The sequence below is a fragment of the Aquarana catesbeiana genome, linkage group LG01, assembly GCF_042186555.1.
Source record: "Aquarana catesbeiana isolate 2022-GZ linkage group LG01, ASM4218655v1, whole genome shotgun sequence".
Lineage (NCBI taxonomy): Eukaryota > Metazoa > Chordata > Amphibia > Anura > Ranidae > Aquarana > Aquarana catesbeiana.
The window spans coordinates 458,443,384-458,470,218 of NC_133324.1; the positions used below are offsets into that span (position 1 = coordinate 458,443,384).

The 26,835-nt window shown below is 43.6% G+C and overlaps 1 protein-coding gene across 3 annotated transcripts in view; it reads left to right on the plus strand.

Moving 5' to 3' along the window:
* Positions 1-26,835, plus strand: part of SVEP1 (sushi, von Willebrand factor type A, EGF and pentraxin domain containing 1) — a 486,322-nt gene that overhangs the window by 328,931 nt on the left and 130,556 nt on the right. For all 3 annotated transcript variants that reach the window (XM_073591153.1, XM_073591134.1, XM_073591144.1), the window contains exon 24: positions 16,876-17,077. In XM_073591153.1, coding sequence (XP_073447254.1) covers positions 16,876-17,077 — 202 coding nt within the window. The remainder of the gene's footprint in view (positions 1-16,875; positions 17,078-26,835) is intronic.

The following is a 26,835-nucleotide window of genomic DNA, read 5'->3' on the forward strand; positions in this document are numbered from 1 at the left end:
GCCTGGTGGACTCATTTATAACGTACCAATTTATGCCGGCAATAACACTTGCCAGAACAGATAGTATGACCTGAAGCTTCTGTATATGTCTAATACAGAACATTTCTCAAGAGACAAAGAAAAACAATCTGTATCCACGTCTGATAACCATGGATAAGGTATAAATCATACAAATACAGGGTACTATGTAACAATTGTGAGTGGTGTATTATGATGCTAACATGATACAATTGTCAGTTGGCGATCCGCACCAGGACACTATACCACCTCTACTGTTTAACTGACAAATCCTGCTTTTGAAAGTCTTAACGATATTTATGTTTTGTGATATGGAGCCTGCTGTATCAAATCAAAGTTTTATGCGATAATTATATTTCATAAGATTGCTTCTACATTTTTGCATGATTGATCACTAACAAATTATTTTGGAAACATATGCATGTAGATAATTAGTCATATTGCATGCAAGCCAAGAATTTTAATCAGATGCCTGCCTAAATGAATAGTAACATGCAATATGTACAGTACTGTCAATAGATTTAAAGTCACTACAGAGAGATTTAAAAAAAATACCAAATATACACACCCAAGTGTGATACATAAATATGGATGTATTGAAAAATGCTCTATTATATGCTTTTATTTTTCAATAGTATTTTTCAATTAGAATTTTAGTGTAAACCGTATTGTTAAATCTTCTTCTGATTCCCAGCGGGATAATCCGAAGAGGACCATTACCTTAATGCCCCTAACATCCCAGTGTTTAGTTGGGGAAGCAGAGGAGGTTACATAGTTACATAGCTTATAAGGTTGAAAAAAGACACATCCTTCCAGTTCAATCTACGTGTATGCGTGTGTGATTTTTATCCTCTAACAATAGCCCTGAATATTCTATCTCCTGAGGAAGACGTCTAGAATTTTTTTGGAAGTTGTCAACACTAGTACCACTTCTTGGGGAGTTCTACATTTTTACTGCTCTAACGTCTAAAGAAGGTTAAGCCTCCTTTTTTTTAATCTCAAAGGTCTTGCCAAAAAAGAATTTGTGGGACATAGGGAACTATGAAGTGGCTCCCAATGGTTCCCTGCTTACATCACTGACTTTGATAAGACATTATTTTTTTTTTTTATTACAGGTATATATATAGCGCCATCAATGTATGCAGCGTTTACATATATATTATACATTCACATTAGTCCCTGCCCCCAAGGAGCTTACATTAGATAGTATACCTGAACAATATAATCCTATATCAGTTATATGAATAAAAAATAGTTGAAAGGGCACTGAACATTCATGCACGAGTGACATTGTTGGAAAGTGCTATCATGTTTTTTTACAGGAGTAGGATATGTTATAATTTTTTGTAGCACTTTTTATCTATTTTTAATGTATTTTTTAAGGGGCAAGTTTGAGATGGTCATACATGTTCTCTTCTGAATATTCTTATACTGTACATGTACTACTAGTCAAAAGTTGACTTCGGTAGGTAGCAGCATGCGGTTATCTTTTATTAAGTGTTATATGGGCATTAAAAAAAAATGTGCGTCTCAGCCGATCAGGCCTTAATCATGGCTATTGTGCTAAAATCACAGACACCTTTAAATAAAAATTCAAAGTCGCATATTTAAAAAAAATGGGAGGAGTGAGGGAAGGATAAGTTAAAATCAAACACCATTAACGCAATAGAAAAATGCATATAAAACATGGAGTACCAAAGATGTAAGAATTACTGTCATCTAGCTAAAAACAAAAAACAAAACATCAGTTGTTGTAAAAAAGGATTTCACTATAAATAGATTTATATAGATACAAAATTGATAACACAAACCAAAATGGGAAAACTTGGATGTGAGTACTGTAGAGACCAGGATTGGAATATATCTCGAATACTAATCCAGATCCTGCCAGCGATTAAGACCATAGGGAATGTGGGTCTGAAATCCAAAAATCCACCAGACCTTGCACTCCAAAAGTTGGTTGGCCCCCACAGAGCCCTGATCTCAACATCATTGAGTCTGTCTGGGATTTCATGAAGAGACAGAAGAATTTGAGGCAGCCTACATCCACAGAAGATCTGTGGTTGGTTCTCCAAGATGTTTGGAACAACCTACATGCCGAGTTCCTTCAAAAAACGTGTGCAAGTGTACCTAGAAGAACTGATGCCATTTGGAAGGCAAAGGGTGGTCACACCAAATATTGATTTGATTTTGCTTTCTCTTCTGTTCATTTACTTTCCATTTTGTTAATTGAGGAAAAATAAACTTTTAACACTTCTATTTCTGAAAGCATTGTTAATTTAAAGCATTTTTTTCACACCTGCCAATACTTTTGCACAGTACTGTACATTTTTGTGCAGTCTAATAAACCTCTCCATAGGCAGTACAAAACACCATTGAATTACCTGTACTCTTTTATCAAGAACATTTAAATGAATGGTTTCTTGGTTCAGTAGAGCACTTTTTTTGGCACTCCAGTCACAGTATGATTTTCATTCAAATACAGCAAAATGGTAAAGTGATACTAAACACACACTGTTTCATTTACATTGACTCTTCTATTTCTGAAAATGGATGATGGCACTGTAACTATTTTAATAAAATAAACATCTAAGTACCGTATATACTCGAGTATAAGTCGAGTTTTTCAGCACTTTTTTTGTACTGAAAGTGCCCCCCTCGACTTATACTCGAGTCAAGCACTTTTCTGCAGCAAAAAGTTTCATTTTTTGGGGGGCCCCGTATCTCAGGGGAACTGATACCACAACATATCCAAAGCTGGAGTTCCTAGCACTAAGTGGCCCTGAGATACGGGCCCCATCTTGGTACTCCAGTGACTCTCAAGCGTTTTTCTTTACTGTCACTCGGCTGCACACTTTTTCACAGGGCTTAAAGTACCACCTGCCCTAATAGTCACCCCCCCACCAACACTATATAAGCCCACAGGGCTATTGATCAATGATTTCATCATGTTTAATGGAGCCCTTTCTCTTGCTATGTAAAACACTGCCTGAGGGGGGCGCATACGCGTGAGTGAAGGTAATGGACGTCTGATTCCTCCACTCCGCGCCGTCGGAAACTGTTACCCGGCCTAATCTGACATAGAAAATACAAGGAGGAGACCGCTCTTCCACAAGAGATAGAGGAATACCTGGAGCCGCAAGCGGTAATGTACCGCTCTACAAAAAACAAGCTAAAAAACAGGCAGAGCAGCAACAAATCCCCAGCCCCAGTTAAAGGCAGAGCTAAGATGGCGCCCGAGCCTCCAGAACCTGATGATGATTCGCAACTCTCTGATTTGGGACAGGGATCTCCTGCTGAAAGCCTTCATCTGTTCCCCACGGATCGTATAAGTCCCCACCCTGCTGACCCTGATGCTATGCTGGCCAAATTCCGCAGCATTGTAAGAGATGAGATAATGGCTGCCTCCCGAAAGCTTTCCTCGGACTTGGTCTGAGGTCTTAAAGAGATAGGCCACCGCACCAATCAATTGGAGCACCGAATGGACCTGGCTACCACTGTGCTGGAGGGCCATGAGGAGGAGGTAGACAAAATGTCCGCAGAATTGGACGCTCTCAGAGATAAATTAGAGGACGCGGAAAACAGGGCACGCAGGGATAACCTTCGTATCCGCGGACTCCCTGAAACGATCACGGACCTGCAAGGAACAGCCACCGCTTTTTTTTCAAGAACTGGCCCCTGAGATTCCGGAGGAAAGGCTGGAGTTTGATCGCATTCACCGGTCACTGGCCCCTAAACCCTCCGAAGGCCCCCCCAAGGTATGTTATCATCAAATTCCACTATTATAAGACCAAGGAGAAACTCTTACAATCTGCTCGAGAGCAACGGGATATCTCTTTTCAAGGCAATCACCTCTCGCCGGTCACCATTGCCAGGCGCCAAGGTCTCAAGCCTTACCTCCAAGTTCTGCAATCCAATCAGATCAAGTACAGATGGGGGTTCCCCTTTAAACTTTCTTGCTCCCACCAGGGTCGTCAGTTCCATGCCACCTCCCCATCAGGCCTAAAACAACATCTCCAGGATCTGCAATTGGATATCCCTCTATCCCAAGCTGAGGCCCAGGCTTCACATTCTCAACCGGGTCCCTCTAGGCCTCCTCGTAAACCCCCTCAAGCATCACGTGACCTGCAGGCCCAACGATTCCAACCAGCTAATAATGGATGAAAACCTTTATCTTTCTATGATGTGCAGTTCACTTTTCTTGGCCGTCTGATTTGGTGTGTCACTGACTGTTAGTGTTCTGAGTTCTAACTTCCAATCTAACTTGAGGATTTCAGTTGCTTGTTCTGGAGGACCTCCCCCTGCCGTACCTTTGCCCTATCGAGTTGACTGTAGAGTTGCTGGGGGCGTCATTGCCCCATCATAGACTGCCCCACCTGTGAGATGGCGGTCTGGGGCATGGACCACCCCACATGATATCCCCTGGTGGGTCTCCGACAACAGCTTGCCCCCTGAACTACCTCTATATTGCTGGTAGCCCTCATGGACTAGAGGGTTCATCAGACATAAGCAAATTACTCTTAAAGCCTGGTAGGGTGGGGGGTAAAGGGTGAATGGTTTTAGGCTGGGGTCATGCCTCCACTGAAGGTTGTGCAGGTTGTTTGTTTGATTTGTTTACTCGCCGGGTCCCTTTGCTCCTGTTCAGTGGAGTGACAGGGCTGGCGCCTTGACTTGAGTGTGGGGTCCCGCCTCGCCTCCTGGGGGAGACGGTCTTGTGGCTGTCATCCCTGGGAGGCGGGGGGGCCCCTGCATCCACACCCTCAGGGGTCAAGCTTGCACTGAGCTTCTCATACTGTAACTCATTTAATGTTGCTTATTTTGTTGCTATCTTTAAGGATTGTTTAAATTTTATGTCAACTTCACTTAGTCCGTTTGAATTATCTTCATTATAGGCCGGTGGTTCCGACGGACCACTGCTCCCCCCATGGGTTGGCACATAGCTAAGGTATTTGTCTTGGCTGTGGCCTCACCCCATTGTGGGCCCAATCGCCCACGGCAAGATACGTCAATGTATTCACTACATACTCTAATTAGAGTTCTCGGTATTCTCATACCTTATGCTCTTTCTTGCTTTTACCATTCTTCTCTTGCTTTTCTTCCCCCCCCCCCTTTCCTTTCCCTCGGCCCCTGGGGTGTGCGGATAGAGTAGTCCATAGCGTTATAACTCAGTCCCAATGACCCTTCACTGGCTGTCCCTGAATGTTCAGGGCATGAATTTTTTAAATACCTTAAGCAACAAAAAATAGACATAGCCTGTTTCACTTTTCCTCTTCTTCCTCTTCTTCCTGCCCCAAATATTTTGCAGCAAGTTATCCCCAAGACTATTTAACTAACGGTCCTACTAAACTAAGAGGGGTTCTTATAGCTATACGAAAGGCGGTCCCATTCATATGCGATATACAGATAGCTGACCCTAATGGCAGGTACCTTCTATTACAGGGTTCTGTTCAGGATAATGAAGTAACCATCATGACCTATTACGCTCCGAACGACAATCCGGGCCCATTTCTGTCTCATGTCTGTTCCTTGTTACAGGTTTACCAGAAAGGCACCCTCCTGTTGGCGGGTGATTCGAACGTGACACTCAATAAGTACCCGGCGGGTCATAAAGGCCCCCCTCCTGGGGCAAAAAAGTTCTTGCGGGCCCTACAAAATCTAGACCTAGTGGACTTATGGCGAGAATTTCATCCCATGGGCAGGGACTACACCCTCTATTCCCATCCTCATCACTCTCACTCTGGAATCGACCATTCGTTTATGTTACGGAAGCCTCTCCCTTTAATAGATTCGGTATCGATCCTAGCAGTCCCTTGGTCAGACCACGATCCGGTTCTAACTGTCTGTCGTTCCCTACTCAACAAACCACAACAGGCTCCCTGGGTGATGAATGATTCACTTTTATCATAATTCCTAAGCCAGACAAAGACCATTCTTCCTGGGCAAATTTTCAGCCAATCTCTTTAATTAATATTGACATGAAGATATTGACAAAAATTCTGGCCAACCGTTTGAATTCCTTTCTACCGCGCCTGATAAAAAAGGATCAGGTGGGATTTGTCCCCCGCAGACAGGCAGGAGATGCCATCAGACGACTCCTCCAAATCCAACATATAGCACATGAAAGGTCCCTGGAGACAATGTTTCTTTCTTTAGATGTTAATAAGGCTTTCGATACCTTATCCTGGCCCTATTTGACACAGGTCCTCACACACTATGGTTTTGGCACCTCCTTTTTGGGGTGGGTCTCAGCCATATATCTCTCCCCTCAGGCTAAAGTGCGTTATTATGGATATGAATCGCCTACTTTCCCTATTAAGAGGGGAACACGTCAGGGATGCCCGCTCTCCCCCCTTCTATTTATACTAGCACTTGAACCCCTGGTGGAGGCCATACGCTCTCATTCGGATATTTTAGGAGTAGAAATAGCAGGCACCGTGCACAAATTGTTCCTCTTTGCAGATGACATTTTATTAACCATTACTAAACCCATTACTATCTCCCTCCCCAATTTATTCTCTCTCTTAGACTTCTTCGCCTCGTTTTCGGGCCTTTCCATTAATCCGGCAAAATCTAAGGCGATGTATATCAACCTTCGGCCCCTGGAATTAGAAGCCCTGCAGTCGGCATTTTCGTTTCAGTGGTTAACCTCATTACCCTATTTGTGTATTAAACTTACCCCGAAGTACTCGGGCTTATATCAAGCCAATTTTCCCCCGCTTTTCCGAAAGCTGGAGGCTATGCTTTCCTCTTGGTCCACACTTCCGATTTCTTGGTTTGGCAGAATAGCGACGGTACGCATGACGTACCTCCCTAAATTGCTCTATTATTTTAGAGTTTTGCCAGTTCAAGTGCCCCCCCATATCATTCGAATACATCAACGTAAAATTATGAAGTTTATATGGGGCCCCAAGAGGCCCAGGATCAAGAGACAAGTGCTTTACGCGCGCAAAGTCAATGGTGGCCTTTCAGTTCGTAATCTGCAAGCATATTATATAGCTGCGGGTATCGCCCCATTATCTCACCTTCATGAAAAGCAACAAATGCCACTATGGGCCACCATTGACTTAGTCGACGCACACCCAACGCCCCTAGCTTCTCTTCCTTGGCTTCCTAAAGCACATCGCCCCCCTACCATAGGTCCCTGTCTAGCTCATTCCCTCAAACTGTGGGATGCGGTTAAATACTCAGCAGGCCTAATTTCTCCTCATCTCCCACTACTTCGTCTCCTCCACTGCCCTTTATTTCAACCAGGTTGTGATAATCCACTGCAATTTAAGTGGTGGTCCGACCATGATTTCATAGATATCCATTCGTTTTTCACCCCAACCAAGATCTTTTCTTTTGCGGCCTTACGTTCCTCTCACGATATCCCCCTTAGGGAGCATTACAGTTACCTGCAAATTAGACATTTTCTCCAACAGCTTACAACATCCCATTCCGCCCCCTTTACCATAACTCCATTTGAAAGCCTTTGTAGATCACTCCCCCAATCCCCGGGTCTGATTTCCCTAATATATACCGCTATAATTAATTCTAAGACAACACCATTGAGACCTTACCATCTCCAATGGGAGGCCGAGCTTGGGAAACAATTAGACCCGGAGGATTAGCATAACATGACTATTGCGATCTAAATGCTCTAAGAACGTTCTCTTTTTAGAGAACGCTTACAAAGTCTTCTATAGATGGTATTATACCCTGGCTAGATTAGCAAGCTTCATCCCATCTTACTCTCCCCTCTGTTTTCATGGGTGCTCACAGGAGGGCACAATGGCGCATATTTGGTGGACCTGTCCCAGGGTCTGCAGACTAATGCCCCGTACACACGGTCGGACATTGATCGGACATTCCGACAACAAAATCCTAGGATTTTTTCCGACGGATGTTGGCTCAAACTTGTCTTGCATACACACGGTCACACAAAGTTGTCGGAACATCGTTCTAAACGCAGTAACGTAAAACTTTGTGTGTCGGAAAATCCGATGGAAAATGTGTGATGGAGCCTACACACGGTCAGAATTTCCGACAACAAGGTCCTATCACACATTTTCCGTCGGAAAATCCGACCGTGTGTACGGGGCTTATGGGTTAGAGTGTATGCACTATTACGCAATCTTTTTAATACCAACATAAAGCGGGACCCTTTTGAGGCCCTTTTATGGAAACCGATTGCAGAACTTCTTCGTCCTGAACATCAGTTAGCAGCACAGATTTTCACTGCAACTAAACTCACCATAGCAAGGGCCTGGAAAACCCCAAACCTTAGTTTTGAAGCAGTTAAAAACTGTTTCAATGATATCATGGTAAATGAGAAGCTTACGGCCATATTGCTGGACACACATGATAAGTTCCTCAGGATATGGCAACCCTGGGTGACTTACAATCGCCCATCAAGATTTGATTTAACGCTCCTTTCCCTATAATGAGCCTCCGTTCCCCCCACCCCAGGGTCCCCCCTTTCTTTCTTCCCCCCTCTTTTCCCCACTTTCAATTTCTCTCTCTTTCTTCTCATTCGGGCCCTCGGGCTTAACTCTATATAGACTGGAAATTTAATATAACACACAAATTATTACATTCAGAGATATGTTATCCTCTTTGAGGTTATTTAGTTTAATCTGATTTTATTTTATTTCTGGTTCTTCTTGTTCCCCTTTTTTTTATTCTTTTATCATTTTATATGGATATGCCTTGGTATGTTGGCCGGACCTCAGCTTTGCATTGTCTGAGTCCAGGCTTAAATCTTTGAACAATAGCTCTACCTGCCGGATACCGGCAGCCTTAAGCATGTTAATTCATGATGTATCCATCACTGTTTTTGTACTTTTCTGCTGTTATATCTTCAATAAAACCTTTTGTACAAGAAAATTTGTGGAATGACTTGAAGACTGCAGTCCACAAATGGTCACCATCACATTTAACCAAACTTGAGCAGTTCTGCAAAGAACAGTGGGCAAATATTGCAAAGTCCAGATGTGCAAAGTTAGTAGAGATATATCCCAACAGACTAAAGGCTGTAAATAAAGCAAAATGTTGTCCAAAAAAATACTGACATAAGGGAGGTGATACTTTTTCCAAATCAGTGATTCAGTTTTTCATTTTTATTTATTTTTTTCTGACATGTTGGTATTATATCTTTCACTTGGATGTTATAAGTTGCACTAGTAAATACAGCTGGATAAAGCAAAAACTGTGTCTGTTTTCATTTCAGGCTGCAAAGCAACAGAATGTGATTCTTTTAAAGAAGGGGGGGGGATTATTTTCTATACCCACTGCATGGAAAGATGTAAGTAATGCCCTGTACACACGGTCGGACTTTCTGACGGAAAATGTGCGATCGGAGCTTGTTGTCGGAAATTCCGACAGTGTGTGGGCTCTATCAGACTTTTTCCATCGGATTTTCCGACACACAAAGTTTGAGAGCAGGCTATAAAATTTTCCGACAACAAAATCCGATCGCGTCAATTCCAACCGTGCATGGCCAATTTCGACGCACAAAGTGCCACGCATGCTCAGAATAAATTCCGGGACGGAACAGCTCGGTCTGGTAAAATTAGCGTTCGGAATGGATATAGCACTTTCGTCAGGCTGCAATGTTTTAAATAGTTTAATGCAGCGCACTCTCTTCTTCTTTATAATGCTAGAAGAATGAAGTAGTTTTGCTGCTCATATTCACACATACTACTCACAAACTTCTTTCTTTATTATTTATCATGATTTCATCAATATATTTTGATTTGTCACATCTGACCAAAAAGATATAATTTTTTTTTTGTTTGTATTTTTTTCAAGCTTGATCTTTTTTTTTTTTTTTACTCCAGAATATTTTTGTGTGTGTTTGGTGTGTCAAGTTACCACAACACCATTATTATCTTGTATTATTTAATCTCAAGGAGGTTGTTTGGTGTTGGTGTCTCTTGTTAATTTCACATTGTATTTTAGAAATGTACCTGCCTCCTCACAAACAAACTGTCCTTTTTGAAGGAAAACACACATAGGCGAGTATAATAAAACAAAAAATCCTTTATTAGGGCTCAGAACCAAACAAAGAGGGAGGCAACCCTGGATAAACATCAGAAATTGGTGAAGCCTTTGACCCCCAGGGCACACATCAATTATTTTACAGCAAAATTGGTGGCCTGAGGAGTCCTTATCTAAGGGAGTACAATCTGGTCCAGAAGTCCAAGAGATCATGAAAGCAGCAGATGACATGTATGTTCCCAGGCTGTGGTCATACAAGAGCCTGCATCTTTTGCCAGACCAGACTGAACCCAGGGTCATCACTCACTGGTCTTCCTTACACGCTTCCTTCCCGGCTGTGGCTCTGGTGTTGGAGGTGTGGCAGGTGGAGGAGGAGGAGGAGGACCTGGAGGAGGAGGAGGAGGAGTAGGACCTGGAGGAGTAGGACCTGGAGGAGGAGGAGGACCATGGGTGAGCTCACAAATGTGGCTTTGGCATGTGAGTTGGCCCCTCAACCCCTTATTTAGAGCTTCTAAAATTACAAACTCGCATAAGAGGCATTGGCCCTCCTTCATTTGCATCATTTTGCATGCAGTTAGCTTACCAAAATCCTCTTCCACACTGTGGGGTGTTCTGATGGCCTCAGTAGCCTTCCAAAATAGGCCTATTGCAGCCTCCTCCAGGTTACTCCTCTTCCTGCCACTTTGTCTTTGAAGGCGGAGGGGAGGGAACTGGGTATTGGGCAGCCTGCTTGGTCCGGCCCCCACCTGGCTGAGACTTTCCTGTGTATGAAAAAGGGACATCATTTTAGTTTTTGGTTCCTAAATCACAATCATAAATTAGTACTCCAAACTAACATCTATTTAACATCATTGATTGGACAACCAGAAATATTTAGAAGAATGCTATACCTGACTCAAGCTGGGCTCCTCCACATGTTGCTGCCTGGAAGGCTCAGGTTGGACGTCAGAAGCCTCAGCTGGGGAGGAAGGAAGCCTGGAAGGAAGACTGAAGAGTGCTGGCCTGGGTTCAGTTTGACCTGCCAGAAAATGCAGTCTGTCATAGTACCACAGCCTGGGGACATAAATGTCATCTGCTGCTCCTGACCTCTGGGAATCCTGGACCTTCTTGTGCTCCCTTAGATAAGTGCTCCTCATGCCACCAATTAGGATCTTCAAATAGGTGATGTCTGCCGTGGGGATCACCGGCTTCACAAATTGCAGCAAATTATCCAGCGCTGCTTTCCTCTTTGTTTGGTTCTTATATTCGGGGTGGTTTACCTGCCACAGACAGGGCAGCTCCCTGAACGTATCTATGAAGATTGGCATAAAGTCTTGATCATTGACTAGATCCATTTTCACTGCAAGACACAACACCAGACAAACCCTAATGTTAGCCTAAAGTCTTCTAAACTTGTCCAAATACAGGCCTCAATCTAGAAGCAGTATAGGCCCAATTTTAAATCTTACCTTCGTTATCACGATCGGCGCCTCCGATACTCCTTCCTCTGCTCACAGATCGTACGTACTACGCACGCGTCTTGCGCTTTATATACACTGCGCATGCGTGAAACTCCGCCCACCCCTGACGTTCTTTCTAGTCTATTTCCTGCCCCTTCTCGTTTGGCACAGTGGGGAAGAGCACATGGTGGAGACACAGCAGGTGCGCTCTAATTACACCAACGAGGAGGAGGAAAGCCCGGAGCCTGAAACATCTGGATCCAGAAGGAGACGATTTAAGGCTTCAAATATGTCCTTTGAGGAGATGTTGGAGATGGTGGACATCCTGAAGAGGGCCGACTATGACGGGAAATATGGACCTTACCCCAACCCCAATGTCAGAAAGGCCAAGATAATGGCGAAAGTTGTCAAAAGTCTGCACCGGAATTTTGGGGTACGGACCTCAAATTAAGGGAGCATGAGCAGTACAGAAGGATCAGGAGAGTGCTGCAAAAAAGTAAGTAGTTGTCCTGTGTTCCTAATTCATCCTGTGTGCACAGTTGTCCTGTGTTCGTTATTTTTATTACGTTCGTGCTGCTCCATGTGCTTTTCTTAACTGTTGTACAGTTTTAAATGGCAACTTTCATGTTCACGGGCACATTGTTCGTTCGTATGAAACATTGCTCGTTCGGCATAGAAAACACCATTGTTTTGGCTATATGCATTTGAATACATTTTTGCTAGCCTACTTCTCTTAAAATAATTTTGTTGTGTAGATGGGTTTGGAACTAGAATGAAATGCAAACTAGATTCTGTGTAAGAAGAGGACACTCAGCAGCTGTTTACACATCTGGACACTGGAGCACTAGTGTGGGACACAAGAACACCCTTTTTATTAGGGGGCCCACACAGGTGCTCCAGTGTATACTATAGGGGTGTCTCCATCTGTGAAGCTTGTACAAAACAGGTAAGTATTCAAGCTTGACAAAGGACAAAAATATTTCTTCATCTTGGAACTCTGCCAAAATAGACAATTGTACGGCACTTCCAAGCAACATTTCATATTCCTATTTCTGGCATGAAATATCTGTGTGCTAAGTATACCAATTTTTTTTTTTACATAGGGGAGAAAAGACTCAGAGGACACCACTCATCCGAGGAGACAACAGACCCTCCACCTCATGAAGAAGGTGAAATCCCCCAAAGCCAACAGGAGGAGGAGGAGGAGGGAGACGTAATCGAAATAGTCACCACAACAGGTGAGTGTCTGCAACCACAAGCTCAGGTAAGAGATGGATGGCGGCATATTTATAATACATGGTGTGTTTTTGTTTCTATATTTTTAGGTGATCGTGATGTTGTGGATCCAGGTCATTTCACCAGTGAAAGTGCACAGATCCTGATCGGGGAGATCATGGGGTGTAATAGGGACTTGGAAAACATCCAGAAAAACATCAATGATGTTCAAAACAAAATGAACATCATTGATGTTTTAAGGAGAGTTTAAAACACCTCCAAATCCCTTCCCTCTTTTGTGCTTTTTGCAATCTAAAAATTTCTCACATTTTTTTACATATTCTCGAAAAGCCAAATTTTGAAGATGCACAGTGTGTCAACATGTGCTATCTGCCATCACGGGAGATCAATGTAGGCGTTTTGGGGGTGCAACCCCTCCCTCAATAATAAAGTAGCTGAGAGGAAGGGGTTGCACCCAGTGGGGCCTGAGGCCGGAATTCATGGAAATGAACCAAACCTGACAAAACACATCCCTTGATCCCCTGTGATGGCAGCTAGCACATGTTGACATTCTGCAATTTGTGTGCATCTTCAAAATTTGGCTTTTCCAGGGGTGACTTCCCCCCATCTGAACGCAATATCAACACAGTTCATAAGTACTCATGTCTGATATTGCCTTCAATTTATAACAAAGTTGAACTTTGAAAGTTCCAGATTTGTGTATTTCGTGTTGGTTTTAAACATGCCTGTTTGACCTTAAATGGACATTTTGACTTTTATTAATGTGTCCCAAAAAAATGTTATACAACAAACATGTTGGTTTGTTTTAAAAACCTTTTATAAATGCACATGGGATTGTGCTTGTATTAAAAAGATTGATAATCCAGAATGTGTGGATTCTTCTTTCAATGCTCCAAAACTTTTGTTGTGGTAAAATTGGTGTTTTCTGTGACAATGGGGGTTATTTCTTAAGGGCAAATCCACTTTGCACTACAAGTGCAGTTTCAGTGCAGTCTCAAGTGCACTTGTAGTGCAAAGTGTATTTGCCTTTAGTAAATAACACCCAACAGTGCTTTATAATTTTACACAATCACGCCATTTTCAGGACTACACACATTTTCAGGGTCAGCTAAAAGAAACACAAGCAGTAATAAATGTCAGCAAATATTTTAGTAGGTAACTAATTTTTTTATTGAAAAAAAGGCTCAGACGTTGTCTGGCCTATTGATGGCCCCTCTACCCGCAAAGTATTCAAGGTATCTTAGACGGACCTCGTGGGCACTTAGAGGGGGCAAGCCAGGATGGCCAGCCTCAAGCGCTGTCAGGTTTGGTTCATTTCCATGAATTCCGGCCTCAGGCTCCACTGAGGCAGTATAGTTGGCAGAATTTCACCTTAAAAAGTTGTGGAGAACACAGCATGCCAGGATGATATGATTCAGTTTATACTCCGCCATGTGTATGGGTGTAAGAAATAGGCGGAACCAGCTGGCCATGATTCCAAACGTGTTCTCCACCACTCTTCTGGCCAGCCGGTAATTAAAAACCCTCTGGTCAGGGGTGAGGGTCCTCATCGGGAATAGCCGCATAAGATGGTCCCCCAGCGCAAATGCTTCATCCGCAACGAAGACGAATGGGAGTCCTTCCACATTGTCTTCTGAAGGTGGCAAGTCCAAGCTGCCATTCTGGAGACGCCTGTAGAACTCTGGGCGATGACTCCTCCATCTGACATCTGGCCATTCTTCCCCACGTCCACATACAGGAACTCATAAGTAGCCTACACCACCGCCAAAATCACAATACTATTGAACCCCTTATAATAATAATAATATGACCCCGAGTTGGGTGGTGGGACGATGTGAACGTGTTTCCCATCAATTGCACCTCCGCAGTTAGGAAAATCCCACCGCTGGGCAAAGTGGGAGGCCACAGTCTGCCATTCCTGTGGGTTGGAAGGAAACTGTGGAGTCAAACAAGAAAAATAAATTAATCATTTTGCACATAAACATGGAAAGCAGATTAGACACAAACATTCTTGGCCAACATCAGTATAACATTTATTTTAGGGAGTATTTAAAGACAAAGGTATAAGGTCCACCTATCAGATCCCCCCCCCCCCCTCATGGGCCATTTCTAAAATTTTATGGGGGGGATATGTTTTGGACAGGTAACCCCCTCCACTTCATTGACAGATGAATGCCTAAATAATGTGTATTAGTTTGGCCAGCCCCTCCTTACTTACACTATTGGCAGCCCACTGGACAGGTAAGAAGTGTCATAATACAAAGAGATAAATACACACTGTACACATTTAAGCACATTTTGACATTCTGCTATTACCTATCAAGATAATAATAGGATACAAACACTTTAAACAGTACCATTTGCAAGTATTCAGGCAGGACTTTGCACTACATGCTTTGGGGAATTCATCCATAAATCTGACCATTAAAGAGGTGGTTATAGTGTGTATGGCTTTGGCAAAGTCAGCAGATAGATGATTGGTATCAGCTGAGTTAGCAGTTGGGGGGGAGGGAGGGTTCCAAATGATTTTGGGATACGAAAAAAAGCCTCTGGCACTCTGTCTGAATTTAAAGCACAAATCACAATTTTACACATTTTAGGGGGTGTTTAGGGTAAAGCACTGCTATGGAGCTGACAAAATATATTGTTAAGTGACTACATGAGGTGAATATAGGGCCAGGAGAGCATGCTGGGGAGGTAAGTGAAGGCAAATATGTATGAAGGACAAAAAAAAAATTACCTAAAATTCCAGCATGCATGAGGACAAAGGGGACATTCACAGTATATTACAATCATGGTAATTAGGGAATGAGGAAAGAAATACAATATATTATCAAACATTAAATACAATAAAATTTGATATTAAAGGATAAAAATCTTACCTTAATATACTCCTTCTGCAGGACCTGAATGATGGCAGAACAGGTCTCCAGGATAATGATCCCCAGAGCCTGGGGGGAGATGCCTGTCGAGAACTTGAGGTCCTACAGGCTTCTCCCCATCGCCAAGTACCGCAGGGTGGCGACAAGCCTCTGCTCCGGAGTGAAGGCTTGCTTCATGCAGGTATTCTGCCTGCTAATATAAGGGGTCAGCAAAGCCAACAAACGGTGAAATACGGGGTCCGTCATCCAGAGAAAGTTCCTGAAATCGTCAGGCATATGACAGAACTGGTCATGCTGGAGCAACCAATTCTTGGTCCATGAACTCCTCCCCACCCTGTTCATGGACTGGGCTTGTGTCAAAGTAAGGACCCCAACACCAAGCCCCCGCACAGCACGAACTCTATGAGGAGTATGTATACGCAACATGGCTAGAAAACGGTCGGCTGCTCAGAACGAAGTAACAGAATGCACTGAAGAACAGCAAGGCCTGTGAAGAGCGACCTGAAAATCAGTAACGAACGAACACGAACACAATGACAGAGTCAAGGGTAACTCGCTGCACGCACTGAAGACCAGATACAAACCCACAAGCACAAACTGAAAAGCAGAAAACGATCTGAAAACCACGAGTCTGAAAAAGCACGAAGATTAGCAAAAGGAACCCAAAGGGTGCCGTACTTGGTTCTGAACTGCCCTTTTATAGTCTCGTAGTACGTGGTGTACGTGACCGCATTCTTGGTGATCGGAAATTCCGTCAACTTTGTGCGACCGTGTGTATGCAAAACAAGTTTGAGCCAACATCCGTCTGAAAAAATCCATGGATTTTGTTGTCGGAATTTCCGATCAATGTCCGATCATGTGTATGGGGCATAAGTCTTTAGTCTACAAATGTTGTGTTGGATCAGGCTTCCTGACACTCCTCTATGCTGACTGTGGGTGGACTGTTCTGCTACAGTTCAGCTATCAATGATAGCTAGATGGCAAATTATGACAGAAATGGATATTTGGTGTGGCTGTACACATTCGGGACATCTGTCCTACCATTTTTTTTACTTTGTCTTTAGAACCATTGACTCTAACACAGAAAGCAGTGTGAAACCCCCAAATTGTACAGCCCTGAATCGAAAGGGAGAAATTTGGAGTAGCAAATCTATCCAATTTCATCACAAATGCTCTAGGAAGATGAGAAAATTAAGATTTTGTAAATATATATAATACATGGATTGTGAAAAGAGTCTAGGCAAATGATGTAGTGTTTTTAGTTTATTTTTTTTAAGTTCATTCTTTACTAGTCTTACTTGGCTATGCTTTTTCTTTTCCAGGTACGCGTTGTGAAATAGAAATAGATGAATGTTTGTCAAAGCCTTGCCTAAACAATGGAGAATGCAGAGACCTGAAAGGAGATTTCCAGTGTGTTTGTCCTCCTGGGTACGCAGGCAAAGTGTGTGAGCACAACGTTGATGAGTGCCAAAGTGGTCCTTGCAAGAATGGAGCCACCTGCACAGATGGAATTGACAGCTACAGGTGATGACTGTTTGTCCATTAGAGAACTGAGTCTTGTAAAGGGCATCTTGAAATCCATGCTTTTTCTGCCCCTTTCAAACGAAATACAATCAGCTCAGTATTTACCTCACAAAATAGAAGAAAGTACATTTATTATAAATAACATGGTTTAGAAGAAATAAAAATACTTTAGAAATGTGCAGAAATCACCCACTTTTCAGTATGCCAACTATTTAAATGCCCCCCCCCCATGTAGACGCTGCAGTCTTTCTGCAAACACAAAAGTGAGGTCTTTGCCATCCATGTGTTATAAACTAAATTACAACATTTATTGTATTTTTTACAAAGTAATATAAGTTGTTATACATTTTAGGCAGATCGCCAGCTCTGAACATTATGAACTTTTTCAACTCTAAATTGCTTTTTGCTTTTCACTGGGTAAGATTTAGAGTTATTCAGAGTCAGTTTGAACTCCTTCGGGAAAGTCAAACGAGCATTTTAAAGCTCTGCATTCTGGGAATTAGACAAAATCTACTATTGCGGTGGGGCCCCCAGGCCCTGCAAAGATTAAATGCTCATTTAGTCTGGGGGTTCAACTGCATTACTTACTACATTGCTCAGTTTGGCAAGCTTCAGCACTGTTCTAATTTGCCTGAAGCTTCATCAAAAGTAGTGCAAGGCTATTAACTCTGTATTCTAAGTGAGGGGAAAACTTGCGACGGTGGCGGGAAATAGAGAGACATCAGCACTGGACTGGTCACATGGAGATTGCCTGCTGAAGCTAGGAATACAGTATGTCTTATACCTTATCCCTGCACCCCTATACGAACTGAGAATTTACGACTTTGTGAAATTCCAAGAGTACAGCTTTAAATGCAGCATTTGCATCTCAGGAAAATACATCGGACCCTCATGCGTGTAAACACAGATGCAAAGAAGCACCAGTGTTTACAAGAGTATAGCCTCATACAGCTGTTCACAGTGCTTTCCCCGGGCATGGGAAAGCACTGGTATATTTGCACTAGACAATTAAATTGCCTAAAAATCTCCATGTGCATGAACCATTAAAACGGTATTAATTTCATAGACAAAAATGTATTTAGTTGCAGATTACTAATTCTTGGAGGGTGGCTGCATTATTTCTCTTTTTGTCAGGCTTCTTTACTTTATTTTCTTTCCCAAAAGCTTTATTTGTCAAAATCAAATACATCACATTGCAAATAAATCCAAATACAGCAGTGAAAATGTGTTAACTTGTACATGTTAAAAAAAAAAAAAAACATTGAACATTGATTACAATTTCCTCATCATATCAGCAAGGCAAAGTCAAACATATTCATATGAGGGATTCGTCCCCAAGGATGTGCAACCTACATCTATAAAGATGTGTGAAGCTATATTCTACAATCTTTAGGTCCCTTTCACACACGCTGTCCGATCAGGTCCACCTGTCCATTTTCAGGCAGATCTGATCGGATGCTCCATTCACCTCTATGACGCTATCCGATCCGGTCCGGTCCCCCAAATCCAAATGGATGGAAACCCTATTTTCAATGCATCTGGTAGATTGGATCAGATGGAATCAGATGAAAACTGACAGGCGGATCCGTTTTCATCTGATCTCCCATAGAGGACAGCGGGGCTCTGACAGGTCCGCCTCTGCACAGTGAGCGGAGTGGGACCTGTCATCCGCTCGCTCAGCGGAGATCATCAGATCGATCCCCTGCTGAGTAAGCAGAGTCCGTCAAAATGGATATGCCATGTGTGAAAGGGGCCTTAGGAGCCAAACTCATCATTGGGTCATATTAGCAGGTGGAAACTTAGCTTACTATAAATGCGGGGTTTCCACTTATGTTCCCAAAAACTTGGCATGCAAAAATGTGTGCTTGAGTATAGTTAAGTGCGGTCTGGGTGGTTAGGTTGAAAGTAGGTGTGATTATGCATTTGCTTACAGCCACCCCCCCACCCCAAAAAAATATACCACCGCCACTGCCTAGGACTCTACAGTTAAGCCAGTAAGGGTGAAGCACATCAGAGGGGTGGTCTTCAGGTGGGTACTTGCAGTATAGATTGTATGGCTGAACACATTTGGCCATGCTGGTGATGTCAACGATGTGCTTTTTTTTTCTCGTCCGCACCCCAGTCCCCCCTCCATGGGTCATGTCACCCGCATACCCCCCCCCCGGTTGGTTAACAGCCCGCATTTACCCCATCTATGATGCGGGCAGAGCTTCCCTCCGGGCGACGGGCGGCAGCTTCCCCTGCATCTCCTCCTCGGCATCGCGTGGCAGTGCGTCTCCTCTCTCCTCCTCCCACCTCCACCTAGGCCAATAGAATTGCTTCTCCTTTCGGCCAATCAGGAAACAGGTCTTACGATCCCGCTTCCTGATTGGCCAGGAGGAGAATAAGTGTGACAATAGTGAATATTAATTTGCTATTGTCACACAACTGGGTTGTGACCCCGAGCCCACCCTTTTTTGAAGCCTACTAGAGCCTCTGGCTTTAATCACGTGCTCCAAAAAAACCTAAAAAACATTGAAATCCCTGCATCTGGCACCCCGCATGTAGATTAGGGAGCCAGATGCATGGATAGGGGGGCCCCTGCGCCCTGTATTATGGGCCGCAATTGGTCCTAGTACTTGAAGCATGGTTTGTATAGCTGAATATATCCACCAAAACTGGTGATGTCATCAACGTGTGAGCTTTCTTTCTTGGAATTACGGGGCATGGATGGGCTCCAGAGACCAGCAGTAGACGTGCCATTAGTGGTCGACCTGGAGAGGTGGGTTGCTAAGCAATCTTTTGACTGTGGGTGCATCCTAATTTAGCTATAACAAATACATTCATGGGCTAAACGTTTACTCTGCACCTAATATATAGTAAGTTTGAGTTTTTTTTTTTTTTTATTTTCAATTTGAAGAACAATATTAATTTCCATATTTGCTATGATGAGAGAAACATAACAAAGTTGAGGTCATGTAAAACTGCATATTTCAAGTTTATTCCTTGTCAGACTTGTGTTAGCAGTCATTAATAAAGTCCCAGATGTCTTCACACCTGCACAAGATTTTCACCTACAGTGACAGCCATGCAGGGAACATGAACACAAATTAGAGATGTGGAAATGTAAAGGACCCTAAATAGCACATGTAATTTGTTGAGAAAAATATGATGATACTATTTAACCATTCAATTATTGTACTTACAGTCTTGCTGACACATTTATAATATACTTGTTGAATATTGATCATCTTAGTGAACATTTTAGTATCAGTTACTGTTTTGCTATACATACAGTATGCTTTCCAACATCCCTCTCTTTCTGGTGAACTGTGTACAGATGCATCTAAAAAAAATTGAATATCATCAAAAAGGTAATTTTTTTCAGTAATTACAGACACGGAGTGATATATTTCAAGCATTTCTTTGTTTTAATTTTGATGATTATGGCTTACAGATAGTGTTAACCCAAGATTCAGTATCTCTAAAAATTAGAATATTGTGAAATAGTTCAATATTGTAGATTCATGGTGTCACACTCTAATCAGCTGATTAACTTAAAACACCTGTAAAGGTTTAATTAATTTAAATGGTCTCTCAGGCTGGTTCAGTAGGATACATAATCATGGGGAAGACTGCTCACTTGACAGTTGTCCAAAAACAGTAATTGACACCCTCCACAAGGAGGGTAAGTCGCAAAAGGTCATTGCTAAAGAAACTGGCTGTTCAATGAGTGCTGTATTGAAGTATATTAATGGAAAGTTGAGTGGAAGGAAAAAGTGTGGTTAAAAAAAAGATGCACAAGCAACTGGGATAACCACAGCTTTGAGACGATTGTGAAGCAAAAGCCATTTAAGAATTTGGGGGATATTCACAAGGAGTGGACTACCGCTGGTGTCAGTGCTTCAAGAGCCACCACACACAGATATACCCAGGACATGGGCTACAACTGTCGCATACCTTGTGTCAAACCACTCCTGAACCAGAGACAATGTCAGAAGTGTCTTATCTGGGCTAAGGAGAAAAAGGACTGGACTGTTGCTCAGTGGTCCAAAGTCCTCTCGGATGAAAGTAAATTCTGCATTTCATTTGGTAATCATGGTCCCAGAGTCTGGAGGAAGAGTGGAGAATCCACGTTGCATGAGATTCAGTGTGAAGTTTCCACAGTCAGTGATTATTTGGGGAGCCATGTCATCTGCTGGTGTTGGTTCACTGTGTTTTATCAAGTCAAAAGTCAGCACAGTCCTCTACCAGGAAATTCTAGAGCACTTCATGCTTCTCTCTGCTGACCAGCTTTATGGAGATGCTGATTTCATTTTCCAGCAGGACTTGGCACCTGTCCACACTGCCAAAAGTATCAATACCTGGTTTAATGATCATGGTACCACTGTGCTTGATTGGCCAGCAAACTCGCCTGACCTAAACCCCATCTGTGGGGTGTTGTCAAGAGGAAGATGAGAGACACCTGACCCAAAAATGCAGACTAGTTGAAGGTCGCTATCAAAGCAACCTGGGCTTCCATAACACCTCAGCAGTGCCACAGGCTGATCGCCTCTATGTCACGCTGCATTGATGCAGTAATTCATGCAAAAAGAGCCCCAAGCAAGTATTGAAGTATTCAGTGCATACTATACTGTACATGGACTCTTCAGTAAGCCAACATTTCCACTTCGCATCCAGGCCATTTCTGACACTTCGCTCCTACATGTCAAAAATCATCATTTCTTTGCTATAAAATTACATAGAACCAGGGCCGTCTTTAGCGCAGGGCAAACGGGGCACTTGCCCTGGGCCCAATCTCTGTTGGGGGGCCCACGCTAGCCGTGAATTGTCGCCCCCAATGACAGCTTTGCAGAGCGCACAGAGGACATGGGAGGATGTATTCCTCGCTAGCCAGCTGAGAGGGGGCAGGGCCGGGAGCTCCACTGACGCTCTGACCCCGCCCACGTGCAGCCTGTGTACTCGGAAAAGAGCTTCTGTAGTGAGAGCCAGTGATCGGAGTGGGAGTGTCAGTGGAGCTTTCGGCCCCGCCCCCTCTATACTGGCTGGTGAATACAGAGGTCCGGGGGTGGGGCCGGGAGCTCCAATGACATTCCCACTCCGATCACTGGCACTCACTACAGGTGCTCTATTCCCAGTACACAGGCTGCACGTGGGCGGGGTCAGAGCGTCAGTGGAGCTCCCGGCCCCGCCCCCTCTCACCTGGCTAGCGAGGAATACATCCTCCCATGTCCTCTGTGCGCTCTGCAAAGCTGTCATCGGGGCGACAATTCACGGGTGACGTGGCCCCCCAACAAAGCATCAGTGGAGCTCCCAGCTGCTTTAGTGAGAGCAGAGAGTGGAAGACCCGCCCACAGTCCTGAATGTATGTAGTGAGTTTGTCTGGCCAGGTATGTCCTTACAACCATAAAATGCCTGACTATTTAAACCCTGAGCTGTGTTATTTAACTGTACAGCTGTGCATTGCTGAAAGTTCTCTGACCATCCCCTGTATAATGTCTGCAGTCTCTGATTGTCTCCTGCAGTATGTCCGCAGTCTCTGGTAATCTCCTGCAGTATGTCCACAGTCTCTGATTGTCTCCTGCAGTATGTCCGCAGTCTCTGAGTGTCTCCTGCAGTATTTATGCAGTCTCTGGTAATCTCCTGCAGTATGTCTGCAGTCTCTGTCTCCAGCAGTATGTCCGCAGCCTCTGAGTGTCTCCTGCAGTATGTCCGCAGTCTCTGGTAATCTCCTGCAGTATGTCCGCAGTCTCTGAGTCTCTCCTGCAGTATGTCCGCAGTCTCTGATTCTCTCCTGCAGTATGTCCGCAGTCTCTGAACCTCTCCTGTAGTATGTGTATTAATGTGCCCCTTTACTTGCTCAATTATTTGGGATTGCTCCACTGCTCAGTGAGAGGTAATGATGTGCATGAACCTCTAGCAACCAATCAGCAAACAGTAGTGATCTGCTTTAATCTCTAGCAACCAATCAGTAAGTGCTAATGATGTGCTGTAACCCCTAGCAACCAATTAGCGAGCGCTAATAATGTACATTAACCTCTAGCAACCAATCGGCAAGCAGAAATTATGTGTTGTAACCTCTAGAAACCAGCCATTGAGCAGTAATGATAGGCTGTAACATCTGGCAAACAATTGCAATCGCTGCGTGATCTGCTGCAGTAAACTGATTTTGAGTCTACCTGCTATTTTTTGTATGTCTCAGAATGCAGGGGGGGCCCCAAGAAAATGTTTGCCCAGGGCCCAATCAAAATTAAAGACGGCCCTGCATAGAACCCCCAAACATTATATATGTTTTTTTAGCAGAGACCCTAGAGAATACAGTGGCGGTCATTGCAACTTTTTATCTTGCACGGTATTTGCGCAGCAATTTTTCAAACGCGTTTTTAAAAAAAAAAAAATAGTTTCATACTTTAAAAAAAAACAAAACAGTAAAGTTAGCCAAATTTTTTTGCATTGTGTGAAAGATGAAGTTACGCTGAGTAAATAGATACCTAACATGTCACGCTTCAAAATTGCACACACTCGTGGAATGGCACCAAACTTTGGTACTTATAAATCCCCATAGGCGACATTTTAAAATTTTTTACTGGTTACATGTTTTGAGTTACAGAGGAGGTCTAGGGCCAAAATTATTGCTCTTGCTCCAACGTTCGCGTCGATACCTCACATGTATGGTTTGAACACCGTTTTCATATGTGGGACTTACGTATGCGTTCGCTTCTGCGTGCAAGCTCACGGGGACAGGGGCGCTTTAAAAATTTTTTTTTTTTTTTTTATTGTTAATTTTACTTAAAATGTTTTATTTTGACACTTTAAAAAAAAAATTATTTTTTTTGATCACTTTTATTCCTATTACAAGGAATGTAAATATCCCTTGTAATAGGAATATGACATGACAGGTCCTCTTTACAGTGAGATATGGGGTCAATAAGACCCCACATCTCACCTCTAGGCTGGGAAGCCTAAAATAAAAAAAAAAAAAAAAAGATCACCGCTTCCCAGCCGAAGCGGCGCCGTTTTTTTTAATGCAGAGGCCGGGCGCGATGTTATGACGTCACGAACGATCATAGAGACTCCGGCGACCATCTGGTCCGCCGGAAATCTCTATGATGTACATCCGGCGAATCCGCTATCCAACTCACCGATCGCTGAGGTGAGTTGGTAGAAGCACCGGAGGGCGGTGGGAGGGGGGGGATGTCCCCTCTCGCCGCCCGTAAGAACGATCAAGCGGCGGAACAGCCACTATGATCATTCTTATGGTGTACGGAATCGCCGGCTGAAAATGCCGGTATCTGAATGATGTCTCTAGCCTCAGGCATCATTCAGATATAAGCCCCGAAAGTCGAGGCCGTCATATGACGGCCTCCGGATGCCAAGAGGTTAAAAATCTTTTTTTAATTGGTCTTATGTAATATTAAAATTTTCTGAGATACCGTATATACTCGAGTATAAGCCAGCCCGAATATAAGCTAAGGCACCTAATTTTACCACAAAAACTGGGAAAAATTATTGACTCGAGTATAAGCCTAGGGTGGGAAATGCAGCAACTACTGGTAAATTTTCAGGATGCGGTGCGGCATCGACAACACAGAGGCTGCCGGCGTCACTGTGCCCATCAATGCAGCCTCACAACCCATCATTGCAGCCTTACCGTGCCCATCACCGCAGCCTCACCATGCCCATCATTGCAACCTTACCATGCCCATCATTGTAACCTTACTGTGCCCATCACCATAGCCTCACCATGCCCATCATTGCAGCCTTACCGTGCCCATCACTGCAGCCTCACCATGCCCATCATTGCAGCCTTTCCATGCCCATCATTGTAGCCTCACTGTGCCCATCACTGCAGCCTCACCATGCCCATCATTGCAGCCTTACCGTGCCCATCATTGTAGCCTCACTGTGCCCATCACTGCAGCCTCACCATGGCCATCATTGCAGCCTTACCGTTCCCATCACTGCAGCCTCACCGTGCCCATCATTGTAGTCTCACACCCATAATTGCCGCCTCATTGTGCCTGTCATTGCAGCCTCAATGTGCCCGTCATTGCAATCTCACTAGTAGTGACTGTGTGCCCATTCATGCAGTCAGTACCTGGATTGCACAGTGGGCATCTCCCGTTGTATCTCAGAGCTCAGTGTGAAACTTTCGTGCTGTGACAAAAGTCCCGCCCTCCTCCTAGACCAGCTCGTGTGATAGATGCAGTGTTCTGTCTATCACACAAGCTGGTCTAGGAGGAGGGCGGGACTTTTATCACAGTGCAGCCGAAAATTTCAGAGTCAGCTCTGAGACACAGCGGTCTCCTGCTGTGTAAGGGAGGGAGAGGGGGCGGGACTTTTGTCACAGCACGGCCAAAAGTTCCACACTGAGCTCTGAGACACAGCGGTCTCCCGCTGTGTAAGGGAGGATGAGAGGGGAGCGCTACAGCAACAGTTAAAAGTGGCCCCAGGGCAAGCAGCCTATATCCCTATATCCGGTATCCCTGCCCTCACTCGAGTATAAGCCGAGGGGGGGGGGGTTCAGCCTAAAAAATGGGCTGAAAAACTCGGCTTATACTTGAGTATATATGGTACTGAATTTTAGATTTTCACCAGCTGTAAGCCATGATCATCAAAATAAAAGAGAGAAATGCTTGAAATATATCACTCTGCGTGTAATTTATATAATATATGAGTTTCCCTTTTTGAATTGAATTACTGAAATAAATTAACTTTTTGATGACATTCTAATTTTTTGAGATGCACCTGTACAAAATTCACATTTTAAGATTTTGTAAATACTATAGTTTCAATATGCTAACTATTAAAACAAGTATGTGGAATAAAAGAAAAGTTATAAACTTTCTCTTACCCTTAAAAACAGGCACTCCAGCTCTGGTTCTCTGTAGGGATCAGTGAACTGGCATGGGTTCCATTCACAAGAGCAAATCAGATTATGCCGATATGATAGTTTCTATATGCTAACTTTAACCACTTGCCGACCGGCTCACGCCGATATACATTGGCAGAATGGCTCTCCTGTGCAGGGTCCCGCAGACTCGATGTCCGGCGGTGGCCCGTGATCGCAGCGGGGAGAGTCAGAACGAGGAACTGCCAGTGTAAACAGGGCATTCCCCATGCCTAGTGACATAACAGGGATCTTCTGTTCCCAGTGATTGGGAGCAGTGATCTCTGTCATGTTCCAGTAAGTGAGGGAACACACTTAACCCCTTGATCGCCCCCTAGTGCTAACCCCTTTCCTGCCGGTGTAATTTTTGCATTGATCTGTGCATTTTTATAGCACTGATTAATGTAATATTGACACTGGTCACCAAAAAGTGCACTTTGGGGTCAGATTTGTCCGCCGCAATATCGCAGTCCCGCTAAAAATCGCAGATCACCGCCATTACCAGTAAAAACAAAAAATAAATAAATAAAAATAGATGTGATAACTTTTTCGTAAACCAATCAATATATGTCTATTGCGATTTTTTTTTAACCAAAAATATGTAGAAGAATATATACAGACCTAAACTGATGAATAACTTCGTTTTTTTTATTTTTTATTTTTTGGATGTGTATTATAGCTGAAAGTAAAAAAAAAAAAATAGTTTTTTTGTTTATGTCCGGAGGACACTGCTGATCACAGATGAGGTAAAGAGCCAGTCACAGCTGATAACGGATGCAAATAGAAGCTGGTTATCGGCACTTCTTTCCTCGTGCTGTCAGCATGAGGATCAGAGAAGTGAGCTGATAACTGACTTCTCTAAAAGGGACATCTACACTGATAATCAGGG